This window comes from Sapajus apella, unplaced genomic scaffold (assembly GCF_009761245.1).
Source record: "Sapajus apella isolate SASKATOON/1434 unplaced genomic scaffold, GSC_monkey_1.0 scaffold5, whole genome shotgun sequence".
Classification (NCBI taxonomy): Eukaryota; Metazoa; Chordata; class Mammalia; order Primates; family Cebidae; genus Sapajus; species Sapajus apella.
Window position 1 is genome coordinate 14,648,768 of NW_022436945.1, and position 18,188 is coordinate 14,666,955.

The 18,188-nt window shown below is 45.6% G+C and overlaps 1 protein-coding gene across 1 annotated transcript in view; it reads right to left on the reverse strand.

The window, feature by feature from the left end:
- Window positions 1-17,133, reverse strand: part of LGI2 (leucine rich repeat LGI family member 2) — a 34,959-nt gene extending 17,826 nt beyond the window's left edge. The window contains exons 1-6 of the mRNA XM_032273501.1: window positions 16,690-17,133; window positions 14,729-14,800; window positions 12,784-12,855; window positions 10,434-10,505; window positions 4,872-4,943; window positions 3,684-3,853 (exon numbers count right to left, since the gene is read on the reverse strand). Coding sequence (XP_032129392.1) covers window positions 3,684-3,853; window positions 4,872-4,943; window positions 10,434-10,505; window positions 12,784-12,855; window positions 14,729-14,800; window positions 16,690-16,886 — 655 coding nt within the window. The 5' untranslated portion in view covers window positions 16,887-17,133. The remainder of the gene's footprint in view (window positions 1-3,683; window positions 3,854-4,871; window positions 4,944-10,433; window positions 10,506-12,783; window positions 12,856-14,728; window positions 14,801-16,689) is intronic.
- Between the last annotated feature and the right edge of the window lie 1,055 nt (window positions 17,134-18,188).

The following is an 18,188-nucleotide window of genomic DNA, read 5'->3' on the forward strand; positions in this document are numbered from 1 at the left end:
CGCTCTTGTTACCCAGGCTGGAGTGCAATGGCGCGATCTCGGCTCACTGCAACCTCCACCTCCTGGGTTCAGGTAATTCTCCTGCCTCAGCCTCCTGAGTAGGTGGGATTACAGGCACGCGCCACCATGCCCAGCTAATTTTTTTTTTTTGTATTTTTAGTAGAGGCAGGGTTTCACCATGTTGACCAGGATGGTCTCGATCTCTTGACCTCGTGATCCACCCGCCTCAGCCTCCCAAAGTACTGGGATTACAGGTGTGAGCCACCGCGCCCGGCCTACAAATCTAACTCTTAATAGAAGAACCCACTCCCCACCTCCCAAAAAGAGAAGAAGGAAGAAGAGGAAGAGAAGGAAAAAAGAAGAATGGGGCCAGGCAAGATAGCCAAGATAGCTTGTGCCTGTAATCCTGGCAGCGTGGGAGGCTGAGGTAGGAGGACTGCTTGAGGCCAGGAGTTTGAGACCAGCCTAGCTAACATACCAAGACTTTCCCTTTACTAAAAATTAAAAAAATTAATGGGGCACGGTGGTGCATGCCTGTAGTCCCAGCCACTCTGGAGGTTGAGGTGGAAGGATCGATCGAGCCCAGGAGGCTGAGGTTGCAGTGAGCTATGACTGTGCCACTGCACTCTTGCCTGAATGACAAGAGGAAGACCTTGTCTCAAAACAAAAAAAAAAAAAAAAAAAAAGAGAGAGAGAATGTAAAGAAAATGATTGACGCATATACGTTCGTGGGTATCAGAGAAGAGGATCAGAGGAATTTAAATATCTTCTCCCACCCCACCTAAATTTACTTGTCACAAACAGCAAAAGCACGTTCTTGTGGAAAGATCTCAGAAATACACATATTGATATGACATCAATTTACTAGTGTTAAAATATTAATGGCACTCTGCAAAAAGAGCTGCCACTTCCATTCACACTGGATTAAGTTCATGATGTCAGTGGGACTCTCACAATTTAGGCCTTTCTCCCAGTGGAATCAACAGATTTTTACATAGCTATTTATAGCACTTGCAGAAAATAAATTATACATGATGCGGATCCTACCGGGAGAGAAACTGCACATTAATGCATTATTTCTCCTTGCATTTTCATCAGCCCTGAAAAGGGGAAGCTAACAGGACAATTAGGATGCAAAATTCACTTCCTCTGAGGAATTTAGTGAATTACTCACCTAACACAGGGAATCATCGGTAGGTAACAGGGACTTTTGAGGTGGTTAAAAATAGACTTGAAGGGGAGGGTTACAAAACAGACTATTAATCTAAAGACCTGAAACAGCCCAATGGTGGCTCTGCGGTGCAAATTAAATCCCTTGGCCAAGGAACAGAATGGTAACAGGGCCTTCCTCTCTCTGGGAAAAAATAGAGTGAGACACAAGAAAACTTACCCCTTTTCTGAAAATCTGAGTTGAAAGGAAAACAACCATACTAGAAAATGTGCTTCTTTCCAAACCTTTAGCAAGAATACGGTAACTGTACCATAAACTCTCAAATCTGGCCTTCCATTTTCCATTCATCCTCATTCATTCCCCCCTCCACCCCATGCCCCCATTTAGCTTTTAATGAAGACACAGAGGCTGATGGAAGAAACTCTCGGCAAGAGTCTCATCTGTTCATGAGTCTTAAAGGGATAAAACCATGGCAAAGACAGAATCATCATGTCCCTCTCAACAGAAAGCCTTGTGCTGACTTTGTAAATTTTAGTAGAAAGCTTGCTCATGAAGACAAATGCTGCATACGACAGAGAAGGCCCTCAAACGTGTTAAGGCCTCTCTTGCGGCTCCGTGGATTCCGGGATGAGAACAGGTTACCTTAGTTCCAAGCTACTTCCATTCCAATAACAATTCTCAGAGCCTAGATCATTTTTATAACCATCCCCAGGGCCCTAAATTCAGAAAATATATTTTCTTGTAGAAATTATATTCTATTCCCATGGCCCTCTAGCCCATTACTTTTATCAGACATTGGCAAAGTTTCCACACGCTGTGGCCAGGTATGAAGAGAACAATGGAAAATCTGCAAATTTCACCTTGGCATTTCTAGAACTCTCCAGAAAAAAAAATAGAGAAAAGGTAGAGAGAAGTCTCAGTAAGCTCTGGTTTAGCTGTGGTTTAATTAAATTTAATTCAATTTAGCATTTAATACCAGAGTCTTGAATGCCACCTTTTGGTGCAAACGTTATTGACTACAACCTCTGACTTATTGCCCTGGCTCTAAAATACAATAAATTAACCTCCTAGTGGCCTCTGCTGACTATGGGGCACCTGCCAATTACACAGCTGAATAAGCCCCTATTTGATGATGAAAGAAAAAGTCATTTCCGTGGGATTTCAGGCTGTTTATCAGAAAAGAACAGAACTTGTAGGGTCCCTTATTTACAAACAAAGATACCTAGAAATGATTTTTACTTTGTGGGTTTTTGCTTATTTGTTGGAAGGTGGTAGCGGGACTGGCCTAAATGGGATATTTTGTTCTTGGAGTTTTGGTGTCTTTTGAGTTTCTGTAACTGTTTTCTGTTTCAATTCCTGCTGCTTCTCCTGACATGACCTGAGGCTTTGTAGATATCAGCTCTCAGCCTGAATGTGTATTTTTATAAATCAGGTAAGCAGGTTTCATACAGTGGCCTGATCCTCTCTCTGGCTTTAGAAGCCACAGAAACCCCACCTAAGCCTTTCCAGTGGAGAGACTCACCAATACCACGGGCCTCACGTTGTGACAGTGGAGGCAGTTAGTGTTTTAATTTTATCTTATATCCTGAAAAATGTATAAACTGAAAGCTTGTGTCAGGCCCTGGAAAACAAAATAAAACCTTCTTTACGTTTTTCCATCAATGTGGGTTGTTTTCCTTTGATAACTAATTGTTAACTTTTATTTTCTATTTTGCCATTGGTTATAATTTACCTAGTTATCTCTTCTTATATGGGACTCTGAAAGTCATTCATAAGTTTAAAAGTCTGGTGTTTGCTGGGCGCGGTGGCTCACGCCTGTAATTCCAGCACTTTGGGAGGCCGAGGTGGGCGGATCACCTGGGGTCAGGAGTTTGAGACCAGCCTGGCTAATATGGCGAAACCCCGTCTCTACTAAAAATACAAAAATTTTCTGGGCATAGTGGCAGGTGCCTATAACTCCAGCTACTTGGGAGGCTGAGGCAAGAGAATTGCTTGAACCCAAGAGGCAGAGGCTGCAGTGAGCCGAGATCATGCCATTGCACTCTAGCCTGGGCAACAAGAATGAAACTCCATCTCAAAAAAAAAAGTGTAACAGTCTGGTATTTGTTAGTTAAATGTCCAGTGACCTTCATCTTACTAAAGCAAGAGAACAGTCTCAACTGAGTAACTTAGGCCTCTCTGTGCTGGCCTCCTATGAAACCTAGGTTGATTTGATAACATTCTCATGCCAAACCCACGAGTTCATACTTTGACTTAAGAAAATGAAACCCTTAGAGAAATTTGAATTTTGTAAAGAAGCACAGTTGAAGCCAGGGCAGTTAACAAAAAGTTCTTCCTAACTTTTGAGATATTTTCCTTACCGCGTTGATTCATTTCTTTAGAATGCTTAAAATTTCTCTAAAACAATTTTGATAAACAATTCTATATTCACGTTCCCTACTTTCCGTTAACAGTCTAAAAGAAAGACGAGGAGATTATTTGAAATATCCATGTCTGCTGAGGTTCTGAATACCTGTAGTTGTGCATTCATAGTCAAAGCTGGTCACATCATTGAGCTTCTTTTCCTGATACTCTGGCGGACCAATACACAGCACATCGGAAACGGTGGAATTTGTCATCTTCAACCACAGGTACAGCCACTTGGCTTTGCAGTCACATTCAAATTTATTACCCCTTAAATCTCTAAAAATCAAAACAAAACACAAACACATACACAGAGAAATAGACGTGTCTGATGTGTAACACCTAACTCCAGAATTATTAACATTGTGATATATTTAAGACCCCCTAAAAATGAAGTTTAAAAAATTTTGTATTTAATGCCTCCTGTTTCTCATATCTATCATTGATGTTATTGAATGCTCCTTAGCACTGGAGATTTAACTGCATAATGTCCAGAGAGCTCTCAGCGAGGACATATCATCATCCCTCCAGATGCTCTTGAAGCTGTCTCCACACCATGCTGGAAATGGGAGACAGATGACAGAAGAACATCCCCCAACAAAGGTTCTCATACACATAAAGAAGATGTTGTAAAAAGACGGGTTTCACAAACACAATCGAAACTTCAAGCTCTTGTTAAAGCTATGCCCTGTAGGCCAGGCATGGCGGCTCACGCCTGTAACCCTAGCACTTTGGGAGGCCAAGGCGGGCAAATCACCTGAGGTTAAGAGTTCAAGACCAGCCTGGCAAACATGGCGAAACCCCGTCTCTACTAAAAATACAAAAATCAGCTGGGTATAATGGCAGGTGCTTATAATCCTAGCTACTCAGGAGGATGAGGCAGGAGAATCGCTTGAACCCGGGAGGCAGAGGTTGCAGTTAGCCAAGATCAGCCCACTGCACTCCACCTGGGCTACACAGCGAGACTCGGTCTGAAAAAACAAACAAACAAACAAAAAAACACTACATCCAGTAAGAAGCAACAAACGCTAGAAGATAAAGCAGGTGAATGCACTATCACAGGGAGGGGACTTCCCACCCAGGAGTGATTTACCACTGGCCTCATGAGCATTAAGCAAAAAATGGCAAAATCCAACACAACTCAAACTATATGCTGTTTCCCAGGATGCACTACTTTATTATAGATTTTTAGCCACAGCATAAAATAAACACATAAAAGGAAGGTGAGAGGGGATTGAAAGGCATGATTAACTGGGGCACAATGACAGGCACACATAAACTTAATTCCATTACTTACAGTTCAATCAGAGAGTCTAAATCACTGAAGACATCCCTTGGTAGTGCTTTTATGTGGTTATTGGCCAGAGAGCTAGAACAAGAAAGTCACATTGCAATGTGGTTATTACCTCACAATCTGTCACTCTCAATTCCCTTCCAGTAAAGCTATTGACTTAAAGTGCAGCTTTGGTCATCAATATTGAGATAGAGAAATGAGCTTAGTTATGCAAAGATAACATCAGAGATGCTGGATTCTACTTTTTTAAAAAAAAATACAAAAAGCACTTTTTAAGCTCTTTATGTATATTTGCTCAACCTAGATGGCTTCTCATGTTTCTTGGAATCAAAGCTAAAGTTCCTTCGGTGGCGAAAGACCTTTATTGCCTGATTACCTGCATTCTTGCTCACCTAGGAGACCACATCTCATTGGTCTCCAACGCCTCAGTGGATCTCTGATCCAGCCACACTGGCCTCCTTGCTATTCCTCCAATGGGTGAGGCATGCTCCTATCTCCAGGCCACTGAACTTGGTCATCTGCCTGGAATGCTCTTCCCCCAGATATCCATTTAGCATTCCAATGCCTCCTTTGGGTCTGTCCTCAAGTATCATCACCTTTTCAGGCCTCTGCACATCTCCCTTCCCTGCACCGCCATCAGTTGGCACGCTACATATTTTAATTATCTATTTGTTTACTGGCTGTGTATCCTCCCTCTACATAAGTCACATGAGGACAGAGGTTACTGTCTGTCTGTCCACTGCTGTATCTCCAGTTCCTAGAACAGTGCCTGGCACACAGCAGGCACTCGGTATATGGCTACTGAATTAATGTATTAAGCACCAAAGTGAGAGTGATAGAAGAATTTACAGTCTTGTCCCAAGAAGTTCCCTAGTGGTTTATCTAAGTGAATGCTATTACTTGTGACTCTAAGAAAGGACTCAGTAAACACCCCTTTACTTAAAGACACTCATCTCAACCTTTAAGAATAACATAATAAAACCTCAATGAATCAGAATGTGTAGGGAATGATTGACTATGATCAATTTCATTTTCACATTAATGAAGGTTGACCCGAAACCATTTTGCATTTTTGTTCTTAGTGTTGAAGATCATTCTAAGATGTCCAAGTCCATTTCCCCATCTCCAGGAAATAGACTAGAATGCACAGCATCCACTGTTTCTCTGATGATTCAGGATTTTGCAGTGCCCTGTCATCATCCTGTTGAGATGAATGTCCATGGTGCAGGGCTGTTGATGTAGAAAGACGCTGAGTGTTGAAGTGATGTACATCGAGTCTGTGATTTCCCCAGGCGCTGCACTCTAATGTGAGTCAGCCAAGAAGCCGATGCCTACTTTTGTTTTCTTTTACACATATGAATGCCAGCAGCAAAACATATAAATGATAAGCATGTAAGCAATTCAGCACCAACCTATTTAAGATATATCTGAAATGCATCTTTTGTATCATCCTAACGACCCATCCCAGAAAGATGAATTAAAGAAATGGGTATTCCTACCTAGAGCCGGTTAGCTGAGCAGAGCAGAAAGCTTGGATCCCAAACACTCTTCCTTCAAGACACCAACTGGATATGGGAAGAGCCATAGTTTCTGATTGTGCCCCTTTCTATCTAGGTAACCACAAATGAATTTAAATAAAATTTCGTGTACTGTTTTACCTCTCTTTTCTAAATGATGTATTTGTTTATTTTTAACTGTGTTGGAAAATAGGCTGAATATGTCATCAGACTGAAGCGACACTGAAAGATCTGTTGGAAATTTTTAAAAGGGAGTATTTGTTTTGATTTTTTTTTTCCTGGTTGATGGTTACATTTTCTGGAAAGTAAGGTACAAAAATGTTTTAGCTAATTAACATTGTTAGCTAAAAACTGCAGCTAATTGAAAGTTATTCTATTGAAATGCTAAGTATACATGGAATGATCAAAGCCAAAAAAAAAAAAAAAAGTGTTTAGCAATGTTCCAAGTGTTCAATTTAGATTTCAGAAAGCAGAATTATTCAGATGGGTTACTCACCCCACTCACACTAAGTGCTTAACACCTGCCTTTCCACTTCATTTTGCCTACAAATCATGGCACTTAACTTTATTTCTAAAACTATTTAACAGCTCCATGTCCCTTGGGCTTCACGGAACTGCTGGAAACAAATGTTCTAGATTTTAGTTGCAGATTGGCAGAGCTCCTTCAACGCTTTGAAACCTGATCTGCGTCTCTTTTCCTAGGCATGTGAGTCTGTAAGCATAAAAGATAAAAATCAGCTGCTTAAATGAATTAAGCAAATTCCAAGTAGGAACTTTTATAAGTGAACATTAGAGACTTGGTATCTTCTCTTAGCTTAGAGGTTTTTAAAAAAGGAGGGAGCTGAACTGGTTCATTCTTTAAACAATATATTAAATGCCTGAATTACTAAATACATCTCCAACCTAGAAGAGTCAACTTTAAAAGTTGCCTGACAGCTGGGTGCGGTGGCTTATGCCTGTAATCCCAGCACTTGGGAGGCCAAGACGGGTGAATCATGAGGTCAGGAGATCAAGATCATCCTGGCTAACACGGTGAAACCCCATCTCTACTAAAAATACAAAAAATTAGCCGGGCATGGTGGCACACACCTGTAGTCCCAGCTACTCGGGAGGCTAAGGCAAGAGAATCACTTGAACCCAGCAGGCAGAGATTGCAGTGAGCTGAGATCACACCACTGCACTCCAGCCTGGGTGACAGAGCAAGACTCCATCTCAAAAAAAAAAAAAAAAAATCTCGCCTGACTTGCCCAGAAGTAGAGCACATATGGAAAATCCAACTCCATTAAGAAGCCATCCATCAATTAGCAAATCAGAAAGTACATCCTGCTGGCTTAGCCTGGCGCTAGGCACTGGGGAAGAACAGAGCTAAGGGAAGATCACTGAAAGTCCTGCCTTCCTGGAGCTTCCAACATGCCGGGAGATAAAACCAGCAGCCAGGCTGCAGTAGCAGCCAGTATGGCCATCGTAGACAGTAAAGTGCTGGTTGCGTGAAGCCAATGGCAGGAGTGAAGAGGAAGATGGAGACATCTTAACGAGGGAGATTGAACTTAATCTGGACTTTGAAAGAAAAGAGATTCCAAGAGACGACGGGCAGGAGAAACAGCATCCCAGGCAAGGGAGAGCATGTGAGGAAGAGCAGTGGACAAGGTAGGTGAGCATGAGGGAGCACCGAGAGCTTGACGTTCTGAGGACACTCAGAGAGATGAAGTTAGAGAGCTGAGAAGAGGCTTGACTTGTGGGCTTGACTGCAGGGTCGTCCTACTCACTGAGATGAGCTGGTTCTTCCCTAACGCATTTGTGCTCTCTGGGCCCCAGGGCAGGACTCCCTCACTCCCTGTGTTTGTGTTCTCTGTGCATACCACAGAAAAGGAGGTGCCTCTTGCACACACGTACACATGAAACAAATGCATAAGCATGCACACATGAACACAGCTATGTACACTCATGTATGTAAGTCCATGCATCCAAGGACACTTTGTACACCTGCACGAAGACATGCAGATGTCTGTACATGATACCTGCTTGCTCACACTCTGCTGCTGATGGAAGAACCGTAGCCATGTGAGCAAATGAAAGTTGTCATCTGGGCTAACTCAGCCCGTTATACGGGATTTGCTTTAGGTTTATAATCTGCCCAGAGCTTTTGCTCAAATACAAAGCCTCTAATTCCTGACTTCTGGGAACCAGACTCATCTGGCCACAGCTGTTCCTCTTCAGACACCCACAGCTGTCTTCTTAGCAGACCCTGTCTGGCCACCCAAACTGCTACTGTCAAAGATACTTGATGGACCATGAAGGAAATGGGGACTTCTTAATGCGTGGAGGGAAGGAATGATGTGATGATGACGCCGGCTATGCCTTGAGCGTTTACCATGAATAATGGGCCAGATGCTTCGCAAGCAAGCATTAACCCTTTATGTACAGCAATCCCATGGAATCAGTATAGTTATTCCTATTTTAATAGAAGGACATTAAGTCTCAGCAGAGTTAAGCAATATTAACAAATCATGGCCTTGAGATTTGAACCCGAGCCTATACAACACCAAGCGCACGACTGTAGCCTCTACAGGAATCTGGGGATTTGACACTTAGCTTGAATCTGAAAAACAATCAAGGCTTTTTTAGGAAGAAATGAAGACCTCGGACATTCTCCAGTACCAACTATGCTGACACGGATGTTTGGGCCTCCCACGTCTGTTCCCTCCTTAAAGCTTTAACTCAGGCAGAGTGTCTGCTTGTGGGCATTCCAGAATCAAGCGCTTGCTAGGCCTATGGACAGACCCCTTTGCAAATATCAAGGCTTGATGTGAATGGTTACCTCATTAGATGACTATGTCCACACTGTACCAGTCATGTTTACACACGCTGAAGGTACTACCATCCCTGCCCGACACTTCCCGTCGAAATCCTCCAAGTTTCCCCACTATCCTTATGGCAGGCAGGCTGACTACGGAGAGGAGACATGTTCTCTTACTCAAACGCAGAATATCCATCACGCAAAAGGGACCTGGTTCCTGGCTAACGAATTACTCGTATCAAGGCAATGAGTATTTTTACATTTTCATAAACACAGCCACTATTTTTTCCAGTTTTGTAAATTTTATCAATTTTCTAAGTGCATATACTTGCTTCATTCTGATAAGTCAATTTCAAATCGATTTGTTTAATTTTATCTCCAGAAAGCTCTTACAGAACCAGAGAGCTTAGCTGAAACCACAAATTAACCCAACATAAAAAAAAAAAGTGATTTGCATTCAAATGAGAAGAGCCATGAAAATGTCTCTATTCCACTTTGTCCTAATTCTCATCCAACATTCCACTTAGTCATCTAAGCCTAGATTCCAAAATCTGTAAAATGGGAACTCACAGCTTATTATGAAAGCTAAAGAAGAGAAGGCTCACTAAGCACCCAGCCCTGTGCCTGGTGCCAAGCAGGTGTAAGACTCACATTAATTTCCTTCCTGGCTGGGTGCGGTGGCTCATGCCTGTAATCCCAGCACTTTGGGAAGCCGAGGCAGGTGGATCACTTCAGATCAGGAGTTCGAGACCAGCCTGACCAACATAGTGAGACCCCCATCTCTAATAAAAATACAAAAATTAGCTGGGCGTGGTAGCAGGCATCTGTAATCCCAGCTACTCGGGAGGCTGAGGCATAAAAATGTCTTGAACCCAGGAGGTGGAGGCTGCAGTGAGCTGAGATCGTGCCATTGCACTTTAGCCTGGGCTAAAAAAAAATCATGGCCTTCCCATCTCCTCCATCAAGTGACACAAGCTCCTCACACCCCAGGTTGCTCCTTAATTCACACACAGTCATGTGGTCTATCACTGCAATTCAGGTTGCTAGAGATGACAATAAAGACAAGTATGTGAGTAGTCACAATGAGCCAGTGTCTGATTGACAACATAGAAACTTCTTGGGTAATCTAGAAATTCGTTTCCTTCAAGGACTATTACAATATGGAAATAACAGTCAAGAAACAGGGAGGCCCCAGGAAATGAGTCTTACTCCACACGTTAAAAGATTTACAATACTTTTCATAAGACTTACAGGTGAGTCAGGTCACGGAGGCCACGAAAGGCGTTTCTGGAAATCGTTTCTATTTTGTTCCCTTCAATGAACCTAAAAGGAAAAGTTGTATAATTAGAATGATTTTTTTCTCCTTAGTATCTCTTTAAAAACTGTATCAGTAAGATTTCAGAATAAAATCTAAAAGCATTCCTGGATTATAAGGATTTATCTCTGAAGGCTAGGTCAGCTACACCAAATTCCACGCGGTAGCAGGGTGTGTGCAAAAAGGCATGCACGTGAGTGTGTGGTGTGCACTCCTTCCAGAGTGGCGTGGAAGTCTTCAAATTCTGAGCTGGCAACATGGGTAAAAACATCTTGGGGGTGCTGGGTGCGGTGGCTCACCCCTGTAATCCTAACACTTTGGGAGGCTAAGCAGGCGGATTGCCTGAGCTCAGGAGTTCGAGACCAGCCTGGGCAACATGGTGAAACCCCATGCCTACTTAAAATACAAAAATTAGTCAGGCATGGTGGCATGTGCCTGTAGACCCAGCTATTCTGGAGGCTGAGGCAGGAGAGTCACTTGAACCCGGGAGATGGAAGTAGCAGTCAGCCAAGATCGTGCCAGTGCACTCGAGCCTGGGCAACAGAGCAAGACACCATCTCAAAAAAAAAAAAAAAAAAAAATCTTAGAGGGAAATAAAGAAGAAAACAGTATACAAAGGCAAGAATTTCTCATATCCCTGCAAGACTGGAGTGCTTCCAGACATTTTCCGCATTGCACGGTGTCTGGCTATTCGTACTTCTGTTAGTAGCACTGTCCCTTGAGAGGGTTCCTTGTTTTCCATCTCCTTATTAAAGTTTTTTGCAGAGGGAGAGTTCCATCAAGCTTGGTTTTCAGCAACTTTGAGTTTATATTGTGCCCTACGTCATCTAATCACCAAACAAATGGGTGACAAGGCAGGGAAAAGCCCGAGCTCTTTAAGCCACAAGGAAGTAGGAAGGATAATGAAGTTGAGTAGAGACGATACTTCTTTCTCTGTACTAAAGCTCCATAGGGCTTGCACATGGGATCCTGCAGTAATAGCACTGGCCATGCTTTAAGGTCTTTGTGGGAAAGAACGGATGTGAATTCACTATGACTATTCTCTAGGCCCAGGGAGAACTAAATTTTAGTTGATAGCATCACATGAAGTCAAGTGTAAGCGGGTCTTGGATGAGATGCTCCGTGGGTGGGGCTTTGTAACACACCACCATCAATGAATTAGTTCTTGATTCCTGCAACGAGAGCTCACTGATGGTTTTTAAAAGTGAGGTGTCTCTTCAGTAATAGACTTCAGCATAAACTGATGAGCTAACTTCCTCTCCAATAACCGTGACCATAAGATGAACTCCCTGTAAGAGAAAACTCATAGCTTTACAACCACGACCTCCATTGGCTACGTATGGGTTTTCACAGACCCTAGCCAGATTTAGCATTGCAGTTGTGCTACACTTTCTATGCTACATATACCATCACATCAGAGTATTATGAGAATACACATATTATGTATGCTCTAGAAAAAAAATTCCTCAGGGACATCTTTCCTCAGGACACAAAGTCAGCAGAGACCTTTCTTATACCTGAGATGTGTCTAGAATTCCAAGACTACCTGTTGAACTCAGACAAGAAAATGAGATGAGGCTTTAAAAATCTCTCTGAATGCTAAGTGAGGAAATCCCATCTGATAGCAGGATTAACATTATTACAAAGTTACCAAAGACAAGGATGAAAGAACTTCAAGGGGAAAAAAGACATGAAAGGAAGAAAAGGCAGAAATCAGAACAAGGGCAAAGCTCACTGCGAGGGGAAAGACCTGCACATCACAAAAGGGAAAAATCACCTTTTTATTTTAAAGGGAAACAATAAAATAAAATTAGACCCTCAGGAGCAATTCATAGGAGATACTGCAAAAGAGATGTAGGCCAGTGAATGAACAACATGAAGTTGTACCCCTCAAATAGGGAGGCTTTATTAAAAATCCGTAACCCTCAAAACCCCGCAACTCCATTTCCGGCTGATCAGCAAATCTATGCTTAGTTATCAGAGGTAAAAATATCCAATGCAATTTCCAATTGTGCTTACTACATGACGACTTAAATGTCAGCAGAGAATGAATGAACCTCTCTCCTTCTTTGTTTCATCTCTCCGTCTTTGTCTCCAGCCTCCTCCTGCCCCAGCATGTTCGTCCGCAAGTCAACTACAAAAGGTCAGTGCTGAAAAGAGAATGGGGTGTTCTCCACTTTCTCCACCCCTAGACCCTTGCAGAGATGCCGTTCCAGCATAGAAACCAATCCAGAAATTCTACCAAGGTACCAGATGTTCAGCAAACAGACAAAGCGCAAAACTTACAGATACTCAAGATGAAAAAGTCCAGCGAAAGCGTCATCCCGGATGATCGTGAATGAGTTAGAATTCAGCAATCTGAAAGTAAGAGACAGATTCCAATGCAGAGATGTAAAACTTAAGTCACATGCAAGGCCATTTCTATTTCTTTTGCTACATTTTAACATGAGGTCTTGTTAGCCTGAGAAGAATCCATTTGGTTATCAGAAACCTGACTCTCACAGCCTGCTCTTAGAGACAGTGGCAAGTGGATCCCTTTTGACCAGATTTTCTTGTCATCTCCAGAACTCTGCTCCTTTCTTCCCTGTGTGTTTCAGTAAATATGACCTGATGCCTGTTATTTTAAAACATTATAATACTCAGCACAACTAAATGGCCAGTGAATGCCCTATGGTATATAAGCAATTATAAAATTAGAGATCTAAAAAGATCTCATCCAAATCTGTTTTTAGGAAAATATAAGCCCAGAGAAGTTAAGTGACTTGACCAAAGTCACACAGCTGAGACCAAGAAAAAACAAAAAACAGAAAAACCTTTTCTACTACATTATACACTCCCATAAGAAATAGTGGAAACAAAACAAAACAGTTTGTTTAAGAATTTGAGCCATCACCAACTGAATTGGCAAAAGAATACCTAAATTATATTTCTATTGTATGGAAAGTGTATTTTAATAGCACTGCAATTCCTAAGAGACCTCAGATTTTAAAAAGTTAAGTATAATGTTAAAAGTAGGCATGTAACATTTCAAGGACAAAAGTATCAAGACTACCCGTGTTTAGGATGAATAGTGATCTCCTATATTCCATTTACCCAAGTTTTTTTTTTTGTTTTTGTTTTTTTTTTTTTTTGAGACAGAGTCTCTTTCTGTCTTCCAGGCTGGAGTGCAGTGGCGCGATCTCGGCTCACTGCAGCCTCCGCCTCCCGGGTTCAAGCGATTCTCCTGCCTCAGCCTCCCGAGTAGCTGGGACTACGGGCACATGCCACCACGCCCAGCTAATTTTTGTATTTTAAGTAGAAATGGGGTTTCACCATGTTGGCTAGGATAGTCTCAATCTCCTGACCTCATGATCAGCCTGCCTTGGCCTCCCAAAATGCTGGGGTTAGAGGCATGAGCCACTGTGCCTGGTCCATTTATCAAAATTTTCTATAGCACATTGCTTGTTTTAATTTCAATCTCATCTCAGATTTAAGAAACCAACATAGATAAAGAGAATGAGGTGTGTACTCATACTTTGTCTGTCACTGATTTGCTTTTGAAAACTGCTTTTTGGACATTTCTTTTCACCGGTAAACATTACCCAGCCTGGGTTACAGGGCACGCCACAGTGCCTTGGGCATTGCTCACAGAGACAAGCTGGGATGAGGAATAGGTATGAGTGAGAGCTTTTGGTCCTGGGCTAGAATCCTGGCTCTGATTTGGGGCAAGTCACTTAACTTCCCTGAGCCTCAGTTTCCTTATCAAAAGGGATTATCAACACGCCTTCATCGTGGGAATGGTGTGATAAAATTATGCACGTAAGTTCATAGTATGCTGCCTGACTGGTTTTAGTTCTCAGTAAACTAGAAACATTACTATTTCCAGAGTAACATTCAGATTTTAAAATGAAGTTTTCTTTTAAACTGAGGTGTTTGGGAAACAGTGCATTTAGGTGATGTTCAGGTCATGAGTCAAAGCAATCACCTCTCTCCATTTACTAGATCTACATGCTGGGGTCTACGATAAGGTCTTTGAAGAAAACAAATATCACACTAAGGAAAGAAAACTGAGCAGGGAGCCTCAGTGCTTTGCTGGGGGCACCATAGGGTAAATTAACACCAAGAGGCAGCCATGATCTACTCATGGAGCTGGGGTACTTTGGGAAGGGCTCATACCGAAGAGGCAGAGACCGCCCTTCAAGGATGGCACCTCTGGGCCCCCCACTGCGCAGAGGTATCTTCCCATACTCACAGCAGCTGCAGGGAAGGCAGATGGGAAAACATTCGGTCCTTGATTTCCAAAAACGTCCCATTTACCAGGCTCCTATGGGCAAAAGATGGGTAAAAGTAGGTATAGGTTTCTATTAGGAAGTCAGGCAGGGTGGGCAATCAACCTCTGCCTGCATCTGTACTTCAAACCCTGACTCACAGTTGGCCAGGATCTTTCCCAGGGTAGGAAGGAGAAGAGACAAGCCACTTGCCAATGAATAAGATGAATATGAAAACTAGTCTGAATAACAGAAACCTTTACCATCAGCTCCTTCCACAGACATTATCTCAGTCGGTTTCAATCAATCCCCTCACTTCCTTTTCTTAACTACAGGAGGCCCCTGCCTGAAAATGGATAATCGCTTCATCTCCGCCCCTGATTCTGTTTGTGTAGACATTGCATTACTGTTGGCCTACGAAACCTGGAGTAGGATTAAGCATTCCTATCCGGAGCCCGTCTCTGAAAGACAGTCAGAGCACTTCTGATTAAATGCACCATGAAGGCCCTGGGGAAAAACTCACAAACACCTGAAGTCCCCTATGTGGGAAGAGGCAGTGCCATCTGCCAGATAAAATGGTCAACTAGCTGGCAAGACTGCTTGGCTTTATTTCTGCCCCCAGGCCCCTATCCTTTCTGGCCACAGCAGGATCTGAATACATTATTTCAGAATTCCTTTCAGCTCACATGCAGATCACTTAAGCAGCTGCTGCTGGTCTGAAGGATTTAATACAGGGAACTCTAATTTCTGGAATCCTCCATGTCACCCAACTTGGCAATATCCAAAAGGTCCTCTGTTCCCACCAGCCAAACTCTTCTGACTTTCTATCAATGCAAACGGAAACCCCCTCACTCCCGGGTCCAGGCCCCTACAATTTGCCTTGGGTCGATGGTGTGGGAGCACTGGACACAAGAAAGTATCTTGAGTGCAAGCAACGTCACCCCGGGGATTCCCTGCCTCCACCGCTGAATGGGCACCCAGGCACCTTGGCCTGGAACAGTAGAGTGGTCTTAGCAGGAAATGTCCTAGCAGTAAAGATCCAGCCCAACCAGCCCCTTCCACAGCCCTTAAGAGAGCTGGTCATTTGGCGTGAGTGGCCAGGTGTGGGCAGGGTGAAAGCACCTTTCGGCAGGTGGATAAATCATGTGAAGCCCTTTCCTGTGGGCTCCTCCTGCTGAAAACGCAGCCAACACAACTGTGTGATGGGGAAAGGGGGCAAGTAGCCCTCCTGACCTCAGGGCAAGAAGTCAGGCTGGCTTCAAAGCACTTGGCCACTGGGCTAGGCGCCCAACATGCTGTAAACCTCTGCCAGGCCTTCTGTGACCCCCTCTTCCAGGCCACGTGGGGCAGCCCCTCAGCTCCCAGAGCCTGCCTGCCTTGACCTCGGCTTTGTGCAACCTGTGATGTGGAGAAGTTAGGAGGGGGCCAGGGGTGAATGTTCACCCCAGACCTGACGTGGGGCTGTGAGGCCTCACTCTTCCCAGTTTGCACTCAATCAGGTCGTGTTCAGTTGCTCCTACACAATCACACAACCCCAACACGCAAACACACATACACACACACCCCCTCTCAAACTTTAATGCACCTCTGAGTCGCCCAGGGACGTGAGATGCACTCTACAGGGCTGCGCTCCACAGACAGCTTCAGAGCAGCCGGATTCTGCATTGGCACAGGCTTCCCCAGGTGAGTCTGATGCAGGTGGCCCGCGGGCCACATTGTGAGAAACACTGCCCCAGGGACCTGTCTGGGTTTCCAGATTGTGGGGCTCAGGTTCTCACCGTCCTCCCCGGTGCCAACACTCCACCCACGTCCCCCACCCAACGCAAAGAAGGGCCCTGGGGAGTGGGTCAGGGTCGCGCTGCCTCAGCAGCCAGAGGCAACTCCCTCGCGGCCGCGGGCGCAGGGTGGGGCGGGGCGGGGTGGGGGCTGGAGGGGTCCCACTCACAGGGAGCTGATGTCGCCCGGCACGATCCTGGGCACCCAGGAAGAGCCCACGCAGATGATGGACTCCTTGGTACAGCTGCAAGTGGCGGGGCAGCGCGCCAGCCGCCTCACCTGCGCGCTCCGCGGGATCAGGCACGCGGCGCCCAGCAGCAGTAGCAGCAGCCCGAGCGCCCCGCCGCCGCCTCTCCGCAGCGCCATGCCGGGTCCCCGTTCCCCGCCCGGGCCCCGACCCCCGCCGCCGCGCCGCGCGCTCGGACCCGGCGCCGCTGCAGATGCGGGCGCCGCTCGCTGCTCCGCCGCCGCCGCTGCTGGCGAGGACGAGGGCGCCGCGGGTGTGGGAGGCCGAGCCGCAGCCGAGCAGCATGCTGGCCGCCACCCCCACTCGGCGCCCCCCCACCCGAGCCCGGGCTGCTGGGCGGCCGCCGCCGCTGCGCCCGCCGCACTCGCGCCTGCCTGACATCAGCACTCGCGCCCGCAGCCCTGCTCTGGCCAATGAATAATGCATGGCGGGGCCCGCCCCGCGGGGGAGGGGGCCAGCGCAGCCCCTAGGGCGCCCCACCCGGTCCCCATCCCGCCACCCCCTCCCGCCCCGGCCCGGGCGCGGGGACGGAGGGAAAAGTTGGGTGACCTTGGGGGAGGGGCCGAGCCTGGCGGAGATCCCCTGGGGGCCTGGCGAGCAGTAGAGGATCCGATGCCTGCATTCCCTCCAGGGCTATAACCCGGGGAGGGCACTGGGCTCCTTTCTGGCAGATAATAAATAAAGTCGCGGGGTGGGGGGTGTGGAGAACTGGGTTGATTACCGGGGGCGCGGGGGGAGGCAGCCCTGGGTGCTTTGAAGAGGAGAGACTTTTGAGCAGCCTTTGTTAATGTTGAAGTGATTGCAGCGGGGTCGGGGGGTGGATTTGCGCGTCTTCTGCGGTGGGGCAGTGAGGTCTGGCTCCCGTTCCCACAGCACCCGGGGTTACTGAAGCCAGTCAGCCTTCCCGATGGGAGGAACGTGGGGAAGCAAAGCCGCTGCAGCCTGCACGCCCGGCGCTCTGGGCCCTGCCTGCTGCCTGCTAAAGAGCTGGAAAGCCCGGGAAAGTTTCCCCTCGCTCAGCTGCTCACGGGCCACCCCACTGCCCCAGTCAGACGAGGGTTAGTAGAGACTGAGGGTGTGATACCTTCTAGCCACTGTGCTTTTCATGTCCTTACACTTTGAGGCAGGTACCATCCATATCCTTAATTTACTGATGAGGCTGCTGAAGTCCAGAAAGCATCCTGACTGGCCGGCGGTCCAGCAGCTCCTGGCAGGGTAGGATGGGCATCTGAGCCTTAAAGGCTAGCTAACTAGGCCCTCCTGAGCCCCTCTTCAAATCCTTACGTTTGAAGCAATGAGCTGGAATCTTAACACAGGTAGTGTACGGCTGGGGAAATCAAAGAAAATGACCAAAGCAGAAGCAGAGTAATGGCTAATAGCCTGAACTTTTCGAAGAAGGGAATCACAGCACCACTGCTCCG